This window comes from Vipera ursinii, assembly GCF_947247035.1.
Source record: "Vipera ursinii genome assembly, chromosome: 5".
NCBI classification, from domain to species: Eukaryota; Metazoa; Chordata; class Lepidosauria; order Squamata; family Viperidae; genus Vipera; species Vipera ursinii.
The window spans coordinates 40,179,100-40,197,915 of NC_139518.1; the positions used below are offsets into that span (position 1 = coordinate 40,179,100).

Below are 18,816 nucleotides of genomic sequence, written 5' to 3' on the forward strand. Positions count from 1 at the left end.
AGACAGGACGAAAGTTGTTCAATACAGCTGGGTCCAAGGCAGGCTTCTTGAGGAGAGGCCTCACCACCGCCTCTTTCAAGACGGCGGGGAAGCTACCCTCACTCAGAGAAGCTGATATAACTGCCTGGAACCAGCTGCGTGTCCTCTCCCGGGCTGCATACACCAGCCAGGAAGGGCACGGGTCCAATAAACATGTGGTGGTGCTCAGCCTCCCCATGATCCTGTCCACTTCAATATGTAGAACATGTAAACTAGTATTTCCTATTTTCTAGTAAAATGATCCAGCAGTATACAGATTTATGTCCAACTTTCATTTTCATTTTTTTTTCATTTTAATTCCATTTATATCCCGCCCTTCTCCGAAGACTCAGGGCGGCTTACAAGCTTAGCAGTAGCCTTCATTCTATGTATATGCCTGCTTATTAGGGCTTTCACACACACACACCCAAGCGGCATTATTACAAAGTCAGCTTAATTGCCCCCAACAATCTGGGTCCTCATTTTACCTACCTCAGAAGGATGGAAGGCTGAGTCAACCTTGAGCCTGGTGGGATGCGAACCTGCACTAACTGCAGGCAGCTGGTGTTACTTAAGGAGGCATTAGCCCACTGCTCCACCAAGGCTCTTGAAACCAATAAAACACAGAATCAAATTCAATTCAATAGCCAATAAAAGCATGTATTTTTGCTACGTCAAAATGTAGCAGCCATGTTAAGAAATGCATTTTAATTATGCATAGGATATGGGGTATTTTTGCTATTATAAAGTTGGCACAATTTTTAAAGCTGGATATAAGCGTTCTCAGCAATTATCCAAGGTGAATCTTGGCAGGAAGGGGCTTTGTTTGATGAAGAGAAAAATAAGATCATTGACAAAGAGTAAGACTATCCATGTGGTATTTCAGTCATAATCATAAAGTAGACATGGTGATATGTGGAAGAGGTATGACTTCTTGTTATAAGTACATCCAGGCCAATCTGCTATTCTTTCCTTTCACAGAAAAAAAAGGATCCAGCCAACTCCTGGTTTGAACCGCTTCCGAGCTTTCTTCACTGCTCCTGTGGTCATCTTCCACCTCAACATCCTTTCCTACTTCAGTTTTCTCTGCCTATTTGCTTTTGTGTTGATGACAGATTTCCAGTCAACTCCATCCTGGCCAGAATATGTCATCTATTTCTGGCTTTTCTCCTTGGTGTGTGAAGAGGCCCGACAGGTATTGTTGAACAAATCAATACAACATTGCTCTTCAGCTTCAGACTGTTACTTGATTGTTCAGGGTCAATGACCACTAGGAGACATTGCATTACCATTTTCATTCTTATTGGGAATTGTCAGATGTAGGTAGTCAGATGTTACACAATGGGGTTCCTCAGTGGTGGGATTCAAATATGTGAACAACCAGTTCTCTGTGTGGATGCCACTTCCAGAAGTCCATTCTGGGCCTGGGCAACAAAAAATTAGCTACCAGTTCTGCTGAAGTGGTGCAAACCAGCTGAATCCCACCACTGGGGTTCCCAGTGGAGACTGTGAACTCCACAGAACAATATATGGCTAACCATGTCTGACAATTCCCAGTGAGGTTGAAACCAGTAATGTGGTGCTTCTTGGTGATCAATATAATTGAAAATACATCAGAGGACATGCACCGTGTAAAAATAGAGAACTTGTGTAAAATGTCCATACATGGGAACATGACATAATATAGGATTTGTATCACTCATCTCTGAGATCTTAAGGAAAGGTAGCATGTATATATCATTTTGAGAGGTTATTGATTGTTCTATATCAGGGGTGTCAAACTCAATTTCATTGAGGGCCGCATCAGCATTGTGGTTGCCCTCAGGGGGCCGGGTGGGTATGGCCAGGGTGGGCGTGGCCTACTGGGTGGGCGTGGCTAGAGTGTGTATGGCCTACTGGGTGGGCGTGGCCAGCTCTACATCGTTCGCTTCAAGGGTGCCTATGGGGGCCTGGGCAGGAGTGGGACAGATCTGAGGGTCTCTGGCAGAAGGAGGGTCACTGGGCCAGGGCCAAGGCAGTGGGGGCCGTTCCCTCACTGTTTCCAGGATGGCTTTGCAGGCCGCATAAAACCACTTCGCAGGCCAGATCCAGCCCCCGGGCCTTGTATTTGACATGTCTGTTCTATATGGTAGGAAAGTTTTCTCAGTAAATTGAACAAATCTAGGTAAAATTTAAGGACATTGCATTCAATATCCTAATTCAAAATCAAATTAATCCTTGGCTAGTTTCAGTGTAATAAAAACTGATTTAACAACTTCAGAAATCTTTTTTAGAAGAGTGCATGAGATGGGAGAAGAGGGAGCGCTCCAGCTTATTTTCTTTTCAATATACTATAGATTATTAGAAGGATCACAATGTCTGACTAATCCATGGTAAATCTCTTTCTTTCTTTCTTTCTTTCTTTCTTTCTTTCTTTCTTTCTTTCTTTCTTTCTTTCTTTCTTTCTTTCTTTCTTTCTTTCTTTCTCTTCCTTCCTTCCTTCCTTCCTTCCTTTCTTCCTTTTTCAGCTTTTTTGTGATCCTGATGGGTTTGGCTTGATCAAAATGGCTTCTTTATATTTCAGTGATTTCTGGAATAAACTGGATGCCTGTGCCATTCTGATCTTTATAGTTGGGTTGGTCTGTAGGTAAGTCACTGTGTATGGTTATCCTGGTGGAGGGTGGGAGGATTGTTTTGTTATGCTAATCACTAATCACAAAAAAATCTACTTGATATCACGTATAAAAGAAAAAGTAATAAAAATGCAAATAATTTTCAGCCAGATGCTTTTGCTTCCAAATGCCCTAAGATCAGACTTAGGTTCATATCACATTCTCTCAACATATGCCTTAGAATTCAAATCCTTTCCTTTTAACTCTACATATGAGGAAGCTTCATTGATATGCAATTCCCCTTTGTTAGCTCTTTGATCAGTTGGACAGAGAATTGTCCTGAATATATAGCCTTTCTGGCTAGTCTTTTCCTATACAGAGATTACTATCCTGTTAATCCACAATTTCTCTGAGTCTTTTTTGTATTTTGGTTAATATGCTAAGCATGCCATGAAATATCGCTGTGGAGGGAATGTATGCAAAATCCTCTTGTGTGAATGATTGTTTGCCTTTAGGAAAATATTAGTTCAGATTTCTCAATCTTTTGGCAACAAATACTTCCTTATAATTAAGGCCAGCAATCTCTGGGAATAGTGGCCCATTGTTACACTGGTAATACAATTAATATGTATTTTTGTTTCTATCCTTTGTGCTAAGATGGTTCCCAGCAACTTTGTACCCTGGAAGAATTGTACTATCCTTAGCTTTCATTATTTTCTGCCTGCGTCTATTGCACATATTCACAATCAGTAAAACTCTTGGTCCCAAGATTATTATAGTGAAGAGAATGGTAAGTTGTAGTTTCTATCGATAAACACCATGGAAAGTTAATAGTAATTTTTCATAATTCACTTTTATGATGAGGATGCCTGAACCAAAGAAATTTTAAGTGATTATTCTTTCTGCTTTGTTTGGTGGATTTACAGATGAAGGATGTCTTTTTTTTCCTCTTCCTCTTGGCTGTTTGGATTGTATCCTTTGGAGTAGCCAAACAAGCTATCCTAATCCACAATGAGAAACGGGTAGACTGGATCTTCCGAGGTGTTTTTTACCATTCGTACTTGACATTATTTGGACAGATCCCCTCCTATGTTGATGGTATGTAGTACAGAATTATTTTATACTCTGGACTAGCAAGGGTCAGTTTGTTCAACTGTGTTAATGACATTCATCACTAAACATCTTGTAACCTTCTCTGAGAAGTGTTTGTACAAATTTCATAGTGTACACAAATCAATAAAATTATGAATAAATGGCTAACAGGATAGATAATAGTGAAAGATGATGCCATATCAGATAAAGCTACATCATACATAGCAACAATGCCATTTAGCTTGTCTTTATATGAGAGAAGTTTAACCAAATGAAACCCTCTCTTTTAATCCACTTCTGGTCTGCTTAAATAACGTATGAAGTACGTGCTTCATGATACTATTCTTAATCCCAAAACAATTACATTGCTGTGTTCATATTTTAGACTCTGGCTATAAATAGGAAGCCAAATAACCACAAGGTCCTCAGAGAAGTTGTGACCTGTCCCTGGCAGCATTTCAATGGCAACACATCTTAATAGCTGTTCATAGTGTGTGCACATCTGAATCATCTGTCCTATTTAGCACTACCTTTAAAAAATCAAATCGTAGAGAGTTGAGTTATTCATCCCAGGCCTTTCCCAAAAAAGATTTTTAAAGCCTTTATAATGATAGATATCTGTTGTTTATATGGCAATGCAGTATGTTACTTATCGTGCATCAGGGAATTAGATGACCTTCCTCTTATTGCTGTAACACCCAGCACTTGTTGGGTTTACTGTGTTTTCTAACAGGAGTGAATTTCAACTTTGATCAGTGCAGCCCAAATGGGACTGATCCATATAAGCCCAAATGTCCTGAGAGCAGTGAAGCCAACAAGAAGCCCATTTTTCCAGAGTGGCTGACAGTAATTTTGCTTTGCCTCTACCTACTCTTCACCAACATTCTCCTTCTCAACCTCCTCATTGCTATGTTCAAGTAAGTTTCACACACTGGATTCTGTATCGCCTAAAGAGCACTGAGGCTCACAAGAAATGAAAATGAAAATGTCTGCCCCTCACATTGGTTATTACAGCATAGAACAGAAAATGAACCAAAAATACTTGGCTCAGAGGCAGGTAGTTCTGTGCCAGCCTCTGTGAATACTGTTCAACCGCTTACTTGCGAGGAAAAACCCCTTTGCATGGAACAAGGCAGGACTTGATAAGATAAACCCCTTTTATTTTGACACAGCTTTTATGGAACAAAACTCCAACCAGTCCTTTAGCTGTTGAAAAGAACAAGATCAGTTTCTGAGTTCTCAGCTAGAATGCTCAAGGTTTAAATCACTCAAACACAGAGAAATCTGACAAACCTGCATAAACATCCAAGAATCCTGAGGCAAGATATCCAACGACAGAAGCACAAAACCATAGCATGAACGGTTGCCTTCAGCAACCAGCCCCTCCCACACCTCTTTATAGTCCAGCCATAGTGTGGCTTCTTAGAGTCTTTTACTTTTCCTGGAGAGTCGCCTCACTGCCCTCCGCTATCCTGCATGCCTTTCCTCCCTGCACATCCATGCATCAGGCTCCCAACCCAGCTGTCTCTCTGCCTGAGCTTGAGTAGATGGGCCCAGTGGCACATCTAGCTCTGAGTCTTCATGCTCCTCAGAGCCTTCCACAGACTCTGATGTGACCCCAAGAAACCCTTCCCCCTCATCTGATTCATCTCACTTGGCTGCTGGATCTGCTGGCAGGCGAGGACTCACAACACTGGTAAAGAGAGGCAGCTTTAATCGGTAGTAATAAACAGTTTTATAATATCCATTCTTCCGGGACCATAAATAGATATGTTGTTACTGTATTGACCCTTAGTTAGTGAGATACATGGAGAGTACCCATTATGCTCTGTGTTTGCATGAGTTATTTAGAAGATTAAATTCAGTAATGGATGTGTTTTTCTTCTCCCCAGTTACACATTCCAGCAAGTGCAGGAGCACACTGACCAGATCTGGAAATTTCAGCGTCATGACCTGATTGAAGAGTATAATGGCAGGCCACCAGCTCCACCACCTTTTATCCTCCTAAACCACTTGCAGATATTTGTCAAATGTGTGTTTCTTCAAAAACCAACCACACGGCACAAGCAGCTCAGTAAGGCCCTGATATTTTGAGCCAGGCTTAACATTGTTCAGTCTCTGGCTGTCAACACTTTATGACAACTTGTAATTCATTAACAGTAGAAACAAAGGAAAAAGGAGAATGGAAAGAGGTGATATTTAGAATATGGAGCATAAAAAAAATCCATCAGAGCTTTTGGATCAATTAGAGGTTTCAAAGCACACCAGCGCTATGACTTAACTAATTGGTATCTCTTTATAAAATTTTATGGGCTTTTTTTGTCCTTGTACTTTTCTTTGTTGTTGTAGTTGTTTTCACACAAATGGAGGTTATCAGAACAGAATCAAAGTTCTCCAGATTTACTAAACATGAACATGAACATTAATATTTAATATTCAAGCAATTGTTCACTTTTTATTTTCATAAAGAACTGATAAGGTTTTTTTTAATAACTTTTGGTTAAAAGGAATTTTTTTATATTTTAATTTGTTATTGCTTAGTTAAAGACATTAGATTTTGGTTTCAGCTGCCCTTTCTCCAGATCCTGCCACTTATAAATTTGTTTGGTAAAAGTTAACCAGACATGGAGACAAAATGAACTTTCATCCTACTCCCTATCTTGTTCTGTTCTCTTCTTTCCAAATTCAATTCTTATGACAGTTTCTTATTCATTGCAAAGATGAAGACTTAAATAAACAAACAAATAAGGAACAACAAAAACCTTGAATTAATGTGAAATGTTAAGAAAGTACACAATGGTAATGCCCGCTCGCACATGTAGTGAACTGTCAGTTGATTATAAAGCAGTGAACAAAGCAGGTATAGAGTTTTGTTTTCCAAGGATCAAAAAATTGATATAAAGGAACAGCATGTGTAAAAATTAAGGAGGAGCTAATTCTTGAAAGGCAATGACAAACTTAGGTGTCATGATGGATAAGGACATTTCAGTTACGGTAAAAATAATTAAAGCAGTACTCTTCAAAGGGAGGGAGGGAGGGAGGGAAGGAAGGAAGGACAACATCTTTAGTGAAACTTACAAATAATACTATGGACAGAACAAGGAATTAGTCTTTTTTATGTGACAAAGGGAGCACTGTCTGCAGACTAATTTGGGTAAGAATATCAGTGTATCAAATATAGAAACTTTCTAAGAGAAATCATTTGGCCAGAAACCTATCAAATGAAAAGGATTATGAACAGAAGAAGCTGATAGCTAATTTATAGAAAGCATCCTATATTTCTTTTCCTGACTCTGACTTTGGCTTCCTGTAATATGTCAATGGAAGAGGAAACCCAGAATGCTCATAACATGAAATATGTTAGAATTATCCATTCCTTCTTTGAAAATGGCAGAAATTTTGCTAAAAGGAGATTCAACATTCAGAGTATTATTTTAACTGTGTTCTATATTAGGAGAATATGTATTCATTAAGATGTTTGATTCAAGAACATTCTTCAATTTGGGAAAGATCTTGGGCTGATGTCTGAAGTTATATGCTCATGAATAACTATCAGATATTAAGTTACAAGTAAATACTTAATTGGGAAGAATATAAAAAGGCATATATGCTGGAGTGACAAATGGACATGATTGTCCATCTCTATTGTAACTGTCAATATTCTTAGATGAGAGCTCTATGTATTATATTTCATTTGGCCGGCAGAAAAGAAATTTGAGAAGAACGAAGAGGCAGCTTTATTGTCCTGGGAGATGTACTTGAAGGAAAATTATTTGCAACTCCAGCAGTGTCAACAAGAACAGATTCCTGAGCAGAAGATCCAGCACATCACAGATAGGTGAAGACTGTCTTTTCAATTTATATAGTAACAATGGCAGGCCAGTTCACGATCAAGATTGTGAAATATAATTCACGAGAATGTGAAAGGTTTGAACAACCCTGCTAATGCATACCTCATTTAAGGCCTTCTGACTACTCCAAGCCGCACTTGTCCCTAGTATTCCTATTAGGATTCAGAATACAAATTGGTAGGAAGAGATCTGCATGTGTTCACTAGTGGAAGAGCATCCTAATTATTTGAATTGAGGCAATTGATAATGTCACAAAACATCATGTTTAGAGGGTGTAATCACTCTCCCTTTGATCTTGCTTGAAATACTAATCTTTTTTCCCCCCAGAGTGGATAAACTAACAGAAATGCTGGACCCTGATCAGGGGAAAATGATGAGGCTATTGGAACAAAGGTTGTTGCACTTGGAAGAACAGGTAATACTAACTTCCAAAGCTTCGTCTCAGCTTATCCTAGCTGGAGAATATTGAAAACTTATGCAAAGCATGAGCCCATCTGGACATCAGGCAGCTCTCTCAGAGAACTGGAGAGCATATCATGTATCATGTCAGTCATACTATAGCATTTAAAAGAGAACTGTGTGAAGTAAAGGCATCTCTGCAGATACCCATATTCCACTGAAGCTTCTTTTAGTCATTAAATTCCCAGTGTCAGAAAATATGGTAAATTGTGGATTAAGCTATATAATAAGCTACATTATACAAGCAGGCACATGTCTCAAAGGGATAACCAATTTTTAATGGTCTCTTGTAAAAAGATTACCACGTGAACCAACACTATAAACACTTTAGAGTTCTTTCTTGGGGACTAGATACACTAAACAACTATATTTTTTAACCTTCTTTCTCGAAAGTCACTTTTTAATGAATGTAGTAATTAACATGTGTAATGAATTGCTTCTTTTGTAGGCATTCCACTTTGCAAAGGCATTAAAATGGATTGTTCAATCATTGTCTAACAGTGGGTTTGGTACAGAGGAAGATATTCCTGTTTTAGGTATGTTTCACTGCAAGCACATACTTCTGAGAACCATTTTGCATTAGATTTGTATTTTGGTATACAGGTATGTATCATTTTTCATTTCATAAATGGGACCTTAATGTTTCTTTTCCACTTTATATTTTTGGGGGGGAACACCAATAACGCACACACATAGTGAAACTGTGATGTATAATTTCTTTGTTTGCCAGAACATGAATATAAAATGTATCACAAGAAATAAAGAATTCTCACTATTCCAAGTTATATTTTGTTCTGCTCATTCATCTCATTTGAAGATGAATGTAGATTTTCTTAGCACTGATTCACATTATGTAGTAATAGCCATATACCTCAGCTATAGTGGCATCATGGGCAGAATTTTGCAGATCCCTAATTTGCTCTATTGCTTTCTGCAATAAATATTCACTATGCCATCTTGATCTTTACTGCACTGCTGAGTCACCTTTGCCTGAGAAGCTGTCTGATATAATTAAAGTACTGGACTGCAATGAGGGAAATTTCAGGTTCAAGACTTCACTCAACTGTGAAGCTCATTAGGTGACTTCAGGTCACTTGCTCTCCCTCTGACTCTAGAAAAAATGAGAAGAGATCTCTACATGCACCACATTAAGTTCTTTAAATTTGAAAGAGGAAAAACAATATTTGTCTTGCGCAACGAGCTTTTTTCAGAAGGGAAGACTGCTTAAGGGAAGACATTCATAACATGAGAATGTTAGAATTTGTATCAATTGCCTGCATAGAAATGTTTTTACTATTGCTGGGTCTAAAAACCTGATATAAAATGAATTGAGTAGAAACGTGGGAAAACTGCTTTTTATCCCAAATAATTTTCAATAGTATGACAAGTATGCTGAAGAAGGAAAAATAGTGTTATATTTCTTTAGCCAAAAAGGTTCTTCATACTGAAAATTCTTTTGTTTTGTCTCTGACTGTATTATATTTAATTGCTTATTAGGTTTACCTCTAGATTCGTAAGGGTGTCCTGGTGGTTTATAATACAGAAATATAAAAACAGAATAAAAACATAATTATCAATAAAAATACAACAATAAAAACAGTAAATGAATCCTCAAAGGTCTTCTGGTACATTTTTATTTCTGAGCCCAACAGTGAAAATAACAATGTAATCTCAAAAGGGAGGTGTTCCACAACATGGGAGCTGCAAAAGAATAACATTGCTCATAACCCCATCTCTTTCATTTCCACTTATGGGAATCATGAAAATATATCAGCAGAAAATCCATAGTGGATAAGTTGGGTGGGCCACCTCTATGCTTCACACGAATTGCATTTCTGAGTGATCTTCAGAGGCAGCCCCAAATGGAGAGCATTCCAGTAAACCAAACTGATGGTGATAATAATATGAATTACTATGGCAAGTCCTTTAAGGCATCAGACTAGAAACAAGGAGACTGTGAGTTCTAGTGCTGCTTTAGGCATGAAAAACTGGCTGGGTGATTTTGGGCCAATCATTTTTTGTCAGCCCAACCCACCTCACAGTATTGTTGTTATGAAGATAATATGATGAGAAAAGAGTATTAGGTATGTTCACCACCTTGAGTTACTTATAAACAGCGTGTGTGTGTGTGTGTTGTGTATAAATTAATAAAAATATCTCCTCTGTCTATGGTCTCTACTTGCCTGTCAAGTGGTAGCTATGAATTGAGGAGGACTCTCTGGTCATGGATCTGTTGTTTCAAGGGAAGCATTGCCCCTTCAAGAATTAGAGAGAATAAAATAAACAGTATATTACATAATCCTATAATCTGTTTGAGGACCCATGTTGATTGGGGATCACGGGAGTTAAACATTTAATATTATTAGAGGAAATGGGGAAAACTGAAGTACTTTGCTTGCCTTTATAATATGTGATTCTTATCCAAGATTAAATAGGCTAGTGCAATGACAGATATTATTCTATCTTAGAATACTGTAAGTCAGTGTTCCCCAAGCTTTCTGGCTCGGCGGACTAGTGGAGGTAAAGGTGGTGGGGTGAGGGGATGTTTTCATGCCTGCGGGTCACTTACACAAAGGCAGCTTCACATGCCCGCACATGTGCCTGCTTGCCCACCACATATGTGGCCTGGTTCCAAATGGGCTGTGGCCCGGCACCAGAGCACAGACGAGGGTTGGTGCTGGTGCCTGGTGTAAATCATTAATGTTTCTCAAATGCAAATAGAATCTATCCCAAAATTATGGAAAATGTTGGATTGCAGAAAAGTGTTGGATTGATTGATGATGCATATGATAATGGAGTACTGTGGGGGGGGGGGGGGGGTTAGTCCCTAGCAGGGCTGCTGAAACAAAGGAGCAGCAAGCAGAGGAAGTCTCAGAATCTTTATTCACCCTGTCCCATGTGAGTTCTAGGAACCTCTTGTACCCCAAGTCTCCTGTCATTCGTTTTCCTGTGCCAGATGAGAAGGTGCCATGGGAGGTAGGAATCTTAGAATTTATTTATTTATTTATTTATTTATTTATTTATTTATTTATTTATTTATTTATTTATTTATTTATTTGGATTTATATACCGCCCTTTCCCTTTCAGGGTATTTAAAAGAAAAATATACAAAATTTTAAAACAATTTAAAAAGATTAAATCAGTCCCTGAGAGAAAAATAAAAAGCCCCAGTTAAAATTAAAATTCTCAGCCTGGGCCAGAGAGCTCGAAGAGCCAGGTCTTCAGGTCCCGGCGGAATGAACGGAGGTCGGGGGCAGTCCTCAGCTCCACTGGCAGCTGGTTCCAAAGGGCAGACGCACCCACTGAGAAGGCCCTATCCCTGGGTGTTATCCACCAGCAATCTTTTACCAGCGGCACCCTGAGAAGACCCTCCCTGTGGGAGCGCACTGGACGAAGGGAGCTTGATGCTGGCAGCAGGTGTTCCCTCAGATATCCCGGACCCTCGCCATTTAGGGCTTTATAGGTCATCACCAGCACCTTGACTCTAGAGAGTTGGTTCTGTTATTCTGATTAAAGCCAAATGAATGAAGCATATTAGTAGTGTTTATTTAAATTATCCTCTTACCAAACAAATCTGAATTCTGATAAAATCTGATCTCCTATAACATGAATTCTACATAAATTCACCAGTCTGCAATTCTGAGAATTCTGGAAAACTGTAAACTAAATACATATACAATGAAATGAATATATTTGGTTGGATCTGATCACCCTATTTTAGAGGCTTTGGCCCTGAACTCAGTTTGTAGATGGAGAAATTGTAAGCAATGAAAATGCAGATTAAAAAATAATAATGGACGGTATCTGTTTACAGCGAGGAAAGAATGCCTACTGAAAGAAGTAAAAATGTCTGTGTAAAGAGTGTGCCTCTCCCCACTTTGTTATATGGAAGTGAAAGTTGAATATGTTAGGAAAAATATAAAATTAATTGAATGCAGTAGGAATGGAATGCTTTAGAAGTGGATATGTTAAAAAAGAGATTGGGTCAAGAATTAATAGGTCATGAATATTGCTTGAATAAAAAAAGTGAAGGACAAGTGGAAAAAAGTATGTAGAGGTGATTTGATTGTATAGCAAAAAATGAATAAGGACCGAATTGCAACAGACTGCATTGTGAAAAATGGGAAGTCCAGAAGGAGTTTAATGAGATCCTTTAAAAGGGAAAGATCTGAGAAGCTTAAAGAACAAAGCAATACTGTATGGAAATGGTGGAAGCAAGGGTGAAAAAAGATAGTGAAATATATAGCAAATGGTGTTGCCTTAAGTAGATTTTGCTTCCTTTTCTTTTGTTTCCTTGCCTCATGCATATGCATGTGACTATTGCTCATGCATGGGCAACCATGTTTGTTTATTGTATGATATGTATATTTTCATCTTAAAAGAACACAAGAACAACAAAGCAGAACACTATAACAATAGGGGGGAAATGGTATTGTATTTTTGAAAAAAGAGTCCTGATCGCTAGGCCTAAGGAAATTCAGAAAGAATTTCATTTTTCACTTTGGAATTCTCCAAAATACCTTGTAATTGAAATGAGAGTATTTGTTGCTATGCAAATCTGTGAAATCTAACATAGCTTCTTTTTCCTCTGACAGACAGAGTTTGATATCTATAATCCGCCCTTCTATAGTTCTGAAACACAAGAGGATATTACACCAAAGTTCCTGAGAGAGTAAGTGCTGTTATGGTTACTTCCTACCACTAGCTTCCTCTCACTATACCTGGTCACTTATGGAGCTGCTGCTTCTTCTGTTTGCTTCTATCACAAATATTCTGATTATTTTTTGTTACACTGAGGTCCTTTGGTTTAAAAGTTGCATTTTCACTGTCCAAAGATGCTAAAAGATAAAAGTTTTCTCTTGTTTTCTAGCAATTTGGAGAACCTTTCAAGAATAAACTTCAACAGCCTGGATGGAGAAATCAACAGGCAGAGTTTCCATGGCACTTATACTGTTGAGGATGGCGTGCCACTGTAAGTCTGATAACACAGAGGGAATCTTGGTTACTGTGTACACTTTGTGTTGAAAATAGTTAACATAATAATTTAGAAGTCAAATAGAGTCCCATCATGGATGTGCTGAATGTTTATGCTTGAACTCAAATATCCCATTTAAAGTGCAGTTGTTATAGCAGATAACAGAATAAGCCCTTTGGAAGTATCTTATTCAGGAAATTGCTCTACTTTTCAGCTTCACAGTACTTAGATCAAGATATGTTGGGAGTGCACATTCCAGAACAAAACCAGAGTCAAATTATAGGTGTGATATATTTTGTTCAGCATTTAAAAGAAAGTCAGGTTACTTGCACCCAGACATTCTCCTCCTTCAGCTTGATAGGAGATCATAACAATAAGGCTAGTGAAAATATTCAATGGTCTCAAACCAAACCAGTTGCTGAACTTCACCTTCCAAGTTCAAAGAGCTGAAATCATAGCATGGTGAAACACCTCTGGTTCCTTAAAGGGTTCCTAAGAGACATAATCAATTACTGTGATAGTTCATTGGAAGGTAGTCTTCCCTTTTCAGAAGATTATCTAGAGATGGATTACTCCATAGGGAAAGCCAGTTTTAGTAATTTGTTTTTTCTTAAAGCATAAGCAGTGGTGGGATTCAGCCAGTTCACACCAGTTCGGCAGAACCGGTAGCTAATTTTTTGTTGGCCAGGCCCAGAATGGACTTCCAGAAGTGGCAGAGAACCAGTTGTTCACATATTTGAATCCCACCACTGAGTGTTTAAGTACTAAGTGAGCCTTGGTTCAAACTAAATCCCTGATAACAACTGCTTAGCTTCTCATTCTCTGATCTCTCCTCAAGTGTTTGTTTCCAGATGGGAGTTCCCAGGGGAAGGGCAGCATCCCAATGGCCCTAGCCCATGGCAGAACTATTGTTTCTCTTTCAGAAATCCCATGGGCAGGACAGGCTTGAGGGGCCAAGGAATCCTTAGGTTCTTTGGACCCAATCATGCCCTGCATCCAGTTGTGACACGGTGAGGAAATTTGATGTTGCTTCCTCTGTAATTTGTTTTTATTTTAATTCCTGTTTTACAGTCATCTAGAGATTAGAAGCAGACACCTTGCTTTCGTAGACCAGTATTGTGAACTACATTCCTCTTTTTATCACACTTCTGAGCCTTAGGTGTTGACAGCAGCACCTTTGCAGCTTAAGTGTGGTATCCATGGCAACAGGAGAGAAAAAAAACTTGGATGCTCATGATCTGATGTAGGTCATAAGAAGCTGCATGTAGTTTCAAAAGAATTTTTCTCACTATCAAAAATGAGAATCTCATTCATCTTAAGTTTCTAGTTTATAACTTATTGAATAAATATTTGAGGCTGAATAGGATAGAGATATTTGGAAAGTTCATCACACTGATTTTTAACTACTATGCAGAGGCCTTTATCTTCTTTTGGGGGGTGCATAATGAATATCTGACACTGGTGTAATAGAGTTTGATTACATATACATTTATATGTAATATATTTATGTAAATACATTTGTATCCTACTTCTCATCCAGATAACAATCAGAGCTCATTCTGTTTTAGTATTATACAGTAGATTTCTTCATGTTCCTTTTAGAACATACAACAGCAAGCTATAATTTCTTTTTTTATAGTTGGCGGAGGAATATTGATGGATCCATTTATAGAAAAAACTTGAAGAAAATGCTGGAAGTTCTAGTAGTCAAATTCCCTTTCTTGGATAATTGGGCTTTGCTTGGGGTAAGCATATATGGGGAAGTCTATCTTGGTAATTTAATAAAATCATGCCAATTAATAATATATACTGTTAAAACAATGGATTATGTCTACTGGTAGTCCTTGACTTAAAGCTGTAATTGGGCCCTAAAGTATGGTCATGTCATGCCAGGAGTTAAGCAGATCATCCAATTTTACTTTCTCTGCAGTGGTCATTAAGCAAACATGGTAGTTCTAAAACAAATACTGTGGGCATTAAGCAAATCCATTGTCTGCAATGGGCATTTTTATCTGAAAGCACAAGTAAATGTATTTTCCTGCAAAAAAATGTTGAAAAACATGGTCATGTGACCACGATGGTACATAAGTGTGAACCAGTTGCTAGGCACCCAAAATGCAAAATGTGACCATGGAGGGGAGGGGGGGTGGCCATCAGAATTTTGAATCCAGGTTATAAGTAGCCCCAAAGAGATCTATTGTAACTGAATGGTCGCTGAGTGACCAATCATAAGTCAAGGACCACATGTATGAAAAAATAAAAGTATGATTGCCTTCTGACGTTTCCCATGATGAAAACATATGAGTTGGGTGTATTTTTCATTAAGTGAATAAGGGAGTGTTCTGTGTTGTAGACTGAGCTTATTCCAATGAAGTGGCATGTGTCTAAAAATCTTATTTACCTCCTTCAATTCGACCAAATAACCGCAATCATGCCAAAGAAAACCACAATGACAGGTTCATCCAATCTACAAGTCCCATGCCTGAGGAAACATCCTAATCTTTAAAGATTATGAAATATCAAAGGAGTCATACTCAGAGCATGTCTACCCAGCCAGAACGAGTGGCTTGGGTGTAAACAACTGGAGAAAGGTATAAGGAGCTTTATAGGAGGCAACAACCTCTTGAGATGCAGCTCACAGAATGCAGTATGGGCCCAAAGAGGTTCACCCATAACTGCCCATGCTGCTGCATGCTGCAGCTGATTTTCTATGTAGAGTTCCACTGCAGTAATTCATGCAGCAAGCAATCAGGGCATGAATGATCCTTAGTAATGTTTTTCAATCCAGGAAAGGACATAATTGGTATAGAAGACAAATTTATACACAAAGCCCTTCTAGTCATGGCTGCTACACATTCCTCAAATAGCAGCCACATTTCCTGGAAGATCCCCATATTGTGTACCAGTTCTGCCTGAGGCAGATAAATCTCTGCATCCAGGGAGCCTTTATAACCAAAATCAGTCCAGTTTGCTTGAGTCAAGTTGAAGCTGGTTCTTCCCTGCTCAGACTTCCACACTTCCAGCACTAGAACCTCAATAGTATCCTGATATGCCCTGTCAAAATCCTTGATTTTAATAACTCAGCTAAGGATTGCAGAATTCTTATCTGAGTTTCTAATACTGGATTTTATTGTTCACCAAGATGGTAACCAAGACACCAACTCCTACTTACCTGCACCTCAGAGATTTATCATTTTATTAAGTTTATTAGGGGCACCCATTCCTAAATGCCAGCTGCATACTGAATAGAAGTTTCTGTTTTCTGTAGCATTATAGTTAGTAGAATGTGTAAAGTGATAGCTACCTCTTACACCAAATAATGCTTTGATTCTTTCCAGGGATCTCTTGAGCCTGGGGAAGCATTGCCACAAAAAATAAAACAGATCCTGAGACGAGAGTTCTGGCCACAATTTCAGAAATTGCTGAATCAAGGAACAGAGGTATTTGGCCATGCAGCTGGGGCTTGATAAATCACATAGAACTGTTGGTGAACATTAACCACTTTGCCCACTATTTTCATAAAGGCATCACAGTAGTAGAGAATTGCACTTGTGGTGCTGGGGTTATATAGTGCATGAATGTGGACATAACATAGAATGAATCATGTTTTAAAGATGATTTTTTAACAATAGAGAAATTTGCATTTTGCAGTATTTTGCAGTTTACTGTAGTCACAACATTTTATTTATTGATATTAGGGAGAATTTCTGCATGCAGTGATGTAACCTTATTAGATAAGGACCTGAATATTAGCACAGTAGACCTTTTAATCCTTTTTTGAAAGCCTATGATCAATCAATGATTTATCCAATAGAGGAGAATGTATGTAGGTCAGGTTTGGATCTTGGTAGCAGCTTGGTTGCTTTTTTTGGTCAACTTTTCATTAATCAGGCTAGGTAACATTATTAATATGATAGAGCGTGGAATGGCTGGCTGTTTAAATATAGTAGCTTGCTGTGCCATTTTGCTGGGGATGTGCTTCTTTGATGGTTCCTGGGTTGGGGGTATTGTTTCTTCCCTGATTATTTGTCTGGTATTGCTCCCTGTTTATTTGTGTGTTGGATGCTGGAGGGGATATGTTCTAGGCTGCTTTTTCCTTCCTAGGCTTTTGATTGTCTCTTAAGTGGTATATAAGCACTTTTGGATTTGGCTTTATATAAAATGTTAACAGTTTCCCAGTTAAAATTGGGCTGTTCGTGTGTGGTAAGGCACTATAAAAAACTCCTCAATCTCACAACACGCACCAGAAACAGAAAAATACCGTGTATTCCCGGCATCTGAGCTAAAGGTATTTTCTATAGTAAAATAATAATATCACCAGCAACTTTTCCAGAAGGAATAGTACTTTTAAAATATTTACTACAACTCAAGTTTATGAGTTATTCTTTAGACTAGAGTAATAAGAAACTGCCCAATCCTCTGAATGATACTAGCCTTTCTGTTGATACGTGTGTGTGTGTGTGTGTGTGTGTGTGTGTGTGTATCTCCTTGGATCCTATCTTCTTCCAGATATACAAAGGGTATGTGGATGATCCAAGGAACACAGACAATGCTTGGATAGAGACAGTGGCCATCAGTGTACATTTTGAAGATCAGAATGATGTTGAAATGAAGCGTCTGAATTCGGTATGTGTCACCAGGTCACTACTTATCATAATGCTATCCTCAAGATGCAAATTCTAAGGTTCTGTGAACAAACCCCAGGGTGGGTGCCCAGGGAGGAAGATGAAGGGTCCAGAAAAATTTAGGAAAGCACTTTGAAAGGTGAAAGACAAAATCATAGTAAAGAAAGAAATGGACACAGAGATGAGAGATTGTGTATTTGTGTGCGTATGTGTGTGTGGACACACGTGCATGCGTGTGAAATAGACAGAGAGTGGGTCACAGTTCCTGACAATGTAATAAGAGGAACATTCAGTGGGTCTACTGCAGATGTAGTCATATACATGGCATTAAGCAAAGAGAAAAAGTGAATAAAAGTGATTTTTTTAAAATGCTCAACAATCTCTGATTAATAGACTCACTGAGGTTTTTGAGGTAATCTACTCATATCACATGTTCCAAGACAGTTTCCTTCTGGCTTTTATGAAACTGTAGGGAAACTAATTATGACCAAATTTCTTTTCCTGTCTGGCATTTCTTTCTCCAGTTTCTCCAGGGTTGTGACTTTGAAGTGATGGTGCGCTGGCAGGTGGTGGACAAGAAGATCCCCCTTTATGTCAATCACAAAGAACTTCTGAGGAAAGCAACTGTCCTTTTCGGAGCATATTTCTAATGGCCAAGAGCAATGTTAAATTTTGCATTTACATTTCTTCCTCAGCTCTTCTTAACCACAGTAAATCAAACTGTATTCTGCTTTCCAGTGGATCTCTTTAGGACATTTTCCCATTCCAGCTGAACTTAGAAATGAAATTCTTCCTGATTTGGCCAAAATGTATGCTTATTTGAACTGCAAAAAAAGAAGGGTCAGAGCTTACTTTCATTATACTGAAGCCCTGAGTTCCTTTCCAGAAATGCCACACATATTCCTGTCGATCATGTAGAGATAATGGACATCAGGGTTCTGGATGGCCTCATACATTTGTAAAGTATACAATAAAGTGAATTGTAATTCATCTTGGAGTACTATTTAACACTAATAGCAGGGGAATAAACAATCTCTGTGTTCAAATTACACACAACATCACTAGCACTGCCTTTGAAAAATCAGTACATATCCAGTTCCCAAAGATTCCTGGTCCAAGATTCCTGGTTCATTCAGTCAGAAAGCCATCGCTTTTCATATCATAGTCATTGCCATGCTGAGCTGGAGAATATCAGCTGGCATTAC

At 38.5% G+C, this 18,816-nt stretch overlaps 1 protein-coding gene across 1 annotated transcript in view; it reads left to right on the forward strand.

Moving 5' to 3' along the window:
- TRPM2 (transient receptor potential cation channel subfamily M member 2) overlaps positions 1-18,431 on the forward strand; it is a 44,188-nt gene extending 25,757 nt beyond the window's left edge. The window contains exons 13-29 of the mRNA XM_083363717.1: positions 1,000-1,213; positions 2,526-2,644; positions 3,267-3,399; positions 3,536-3,707; positions 4,435-4,618; positions 5,594-5,775; positions 7,407-7,539; positions 7,880-7,967; positions 8,460-8,547; positions 10,836-10,987; positions 12,607-12,683; positions 12,882-12,983; positions 13,910-13,996; positions 14,626-14,731; positions 16,325-16,426; positions 17,496-17,612; positions 18,136-18,431. Coding sequence (XP_083219843.1) covers positions 1,000-1,213; positions 2,526-2,644; positions 3,267-3,399; positions 3,536-3,707; positions 4,435-4,618; positions 5,594-5,775; positions 7,407-7,539; positions 7,880-7,967; positions 8,460-8,547; positions 10,836-10,987; positions 12,607-12,683; positions 12,882-12,983; positions 13,910-13,996; positions 14,626-14,731; positions 16,325-16,426; positions 17,496-17,612; positions 18,136-18,261 — 2,182 coding nt within the window. The 3' untranslated portion in view covers positions 18,262-18,431. The remainder of the gene's footprint in view (positions 1-999; positions 1,214-2,525; positions 2,645-3,266; positions 3,400-3,535; positions 3,708-4,434; positions 4,619-5,593; positions 5,776-7,406; positions 7,540-7,879; positions 7,968-8,459; positions 8,548-10,835; positions 10,988-12,606; positions 12,684-12,881; positions 12,984-13,909; positions 13,997-14,625; positions 14,732-16,324; positions 16,427-17,495; positions 17,613-18,135) is intronic.
- Positions 18,432-18,816: the final 385 nt, after the last annotated feature.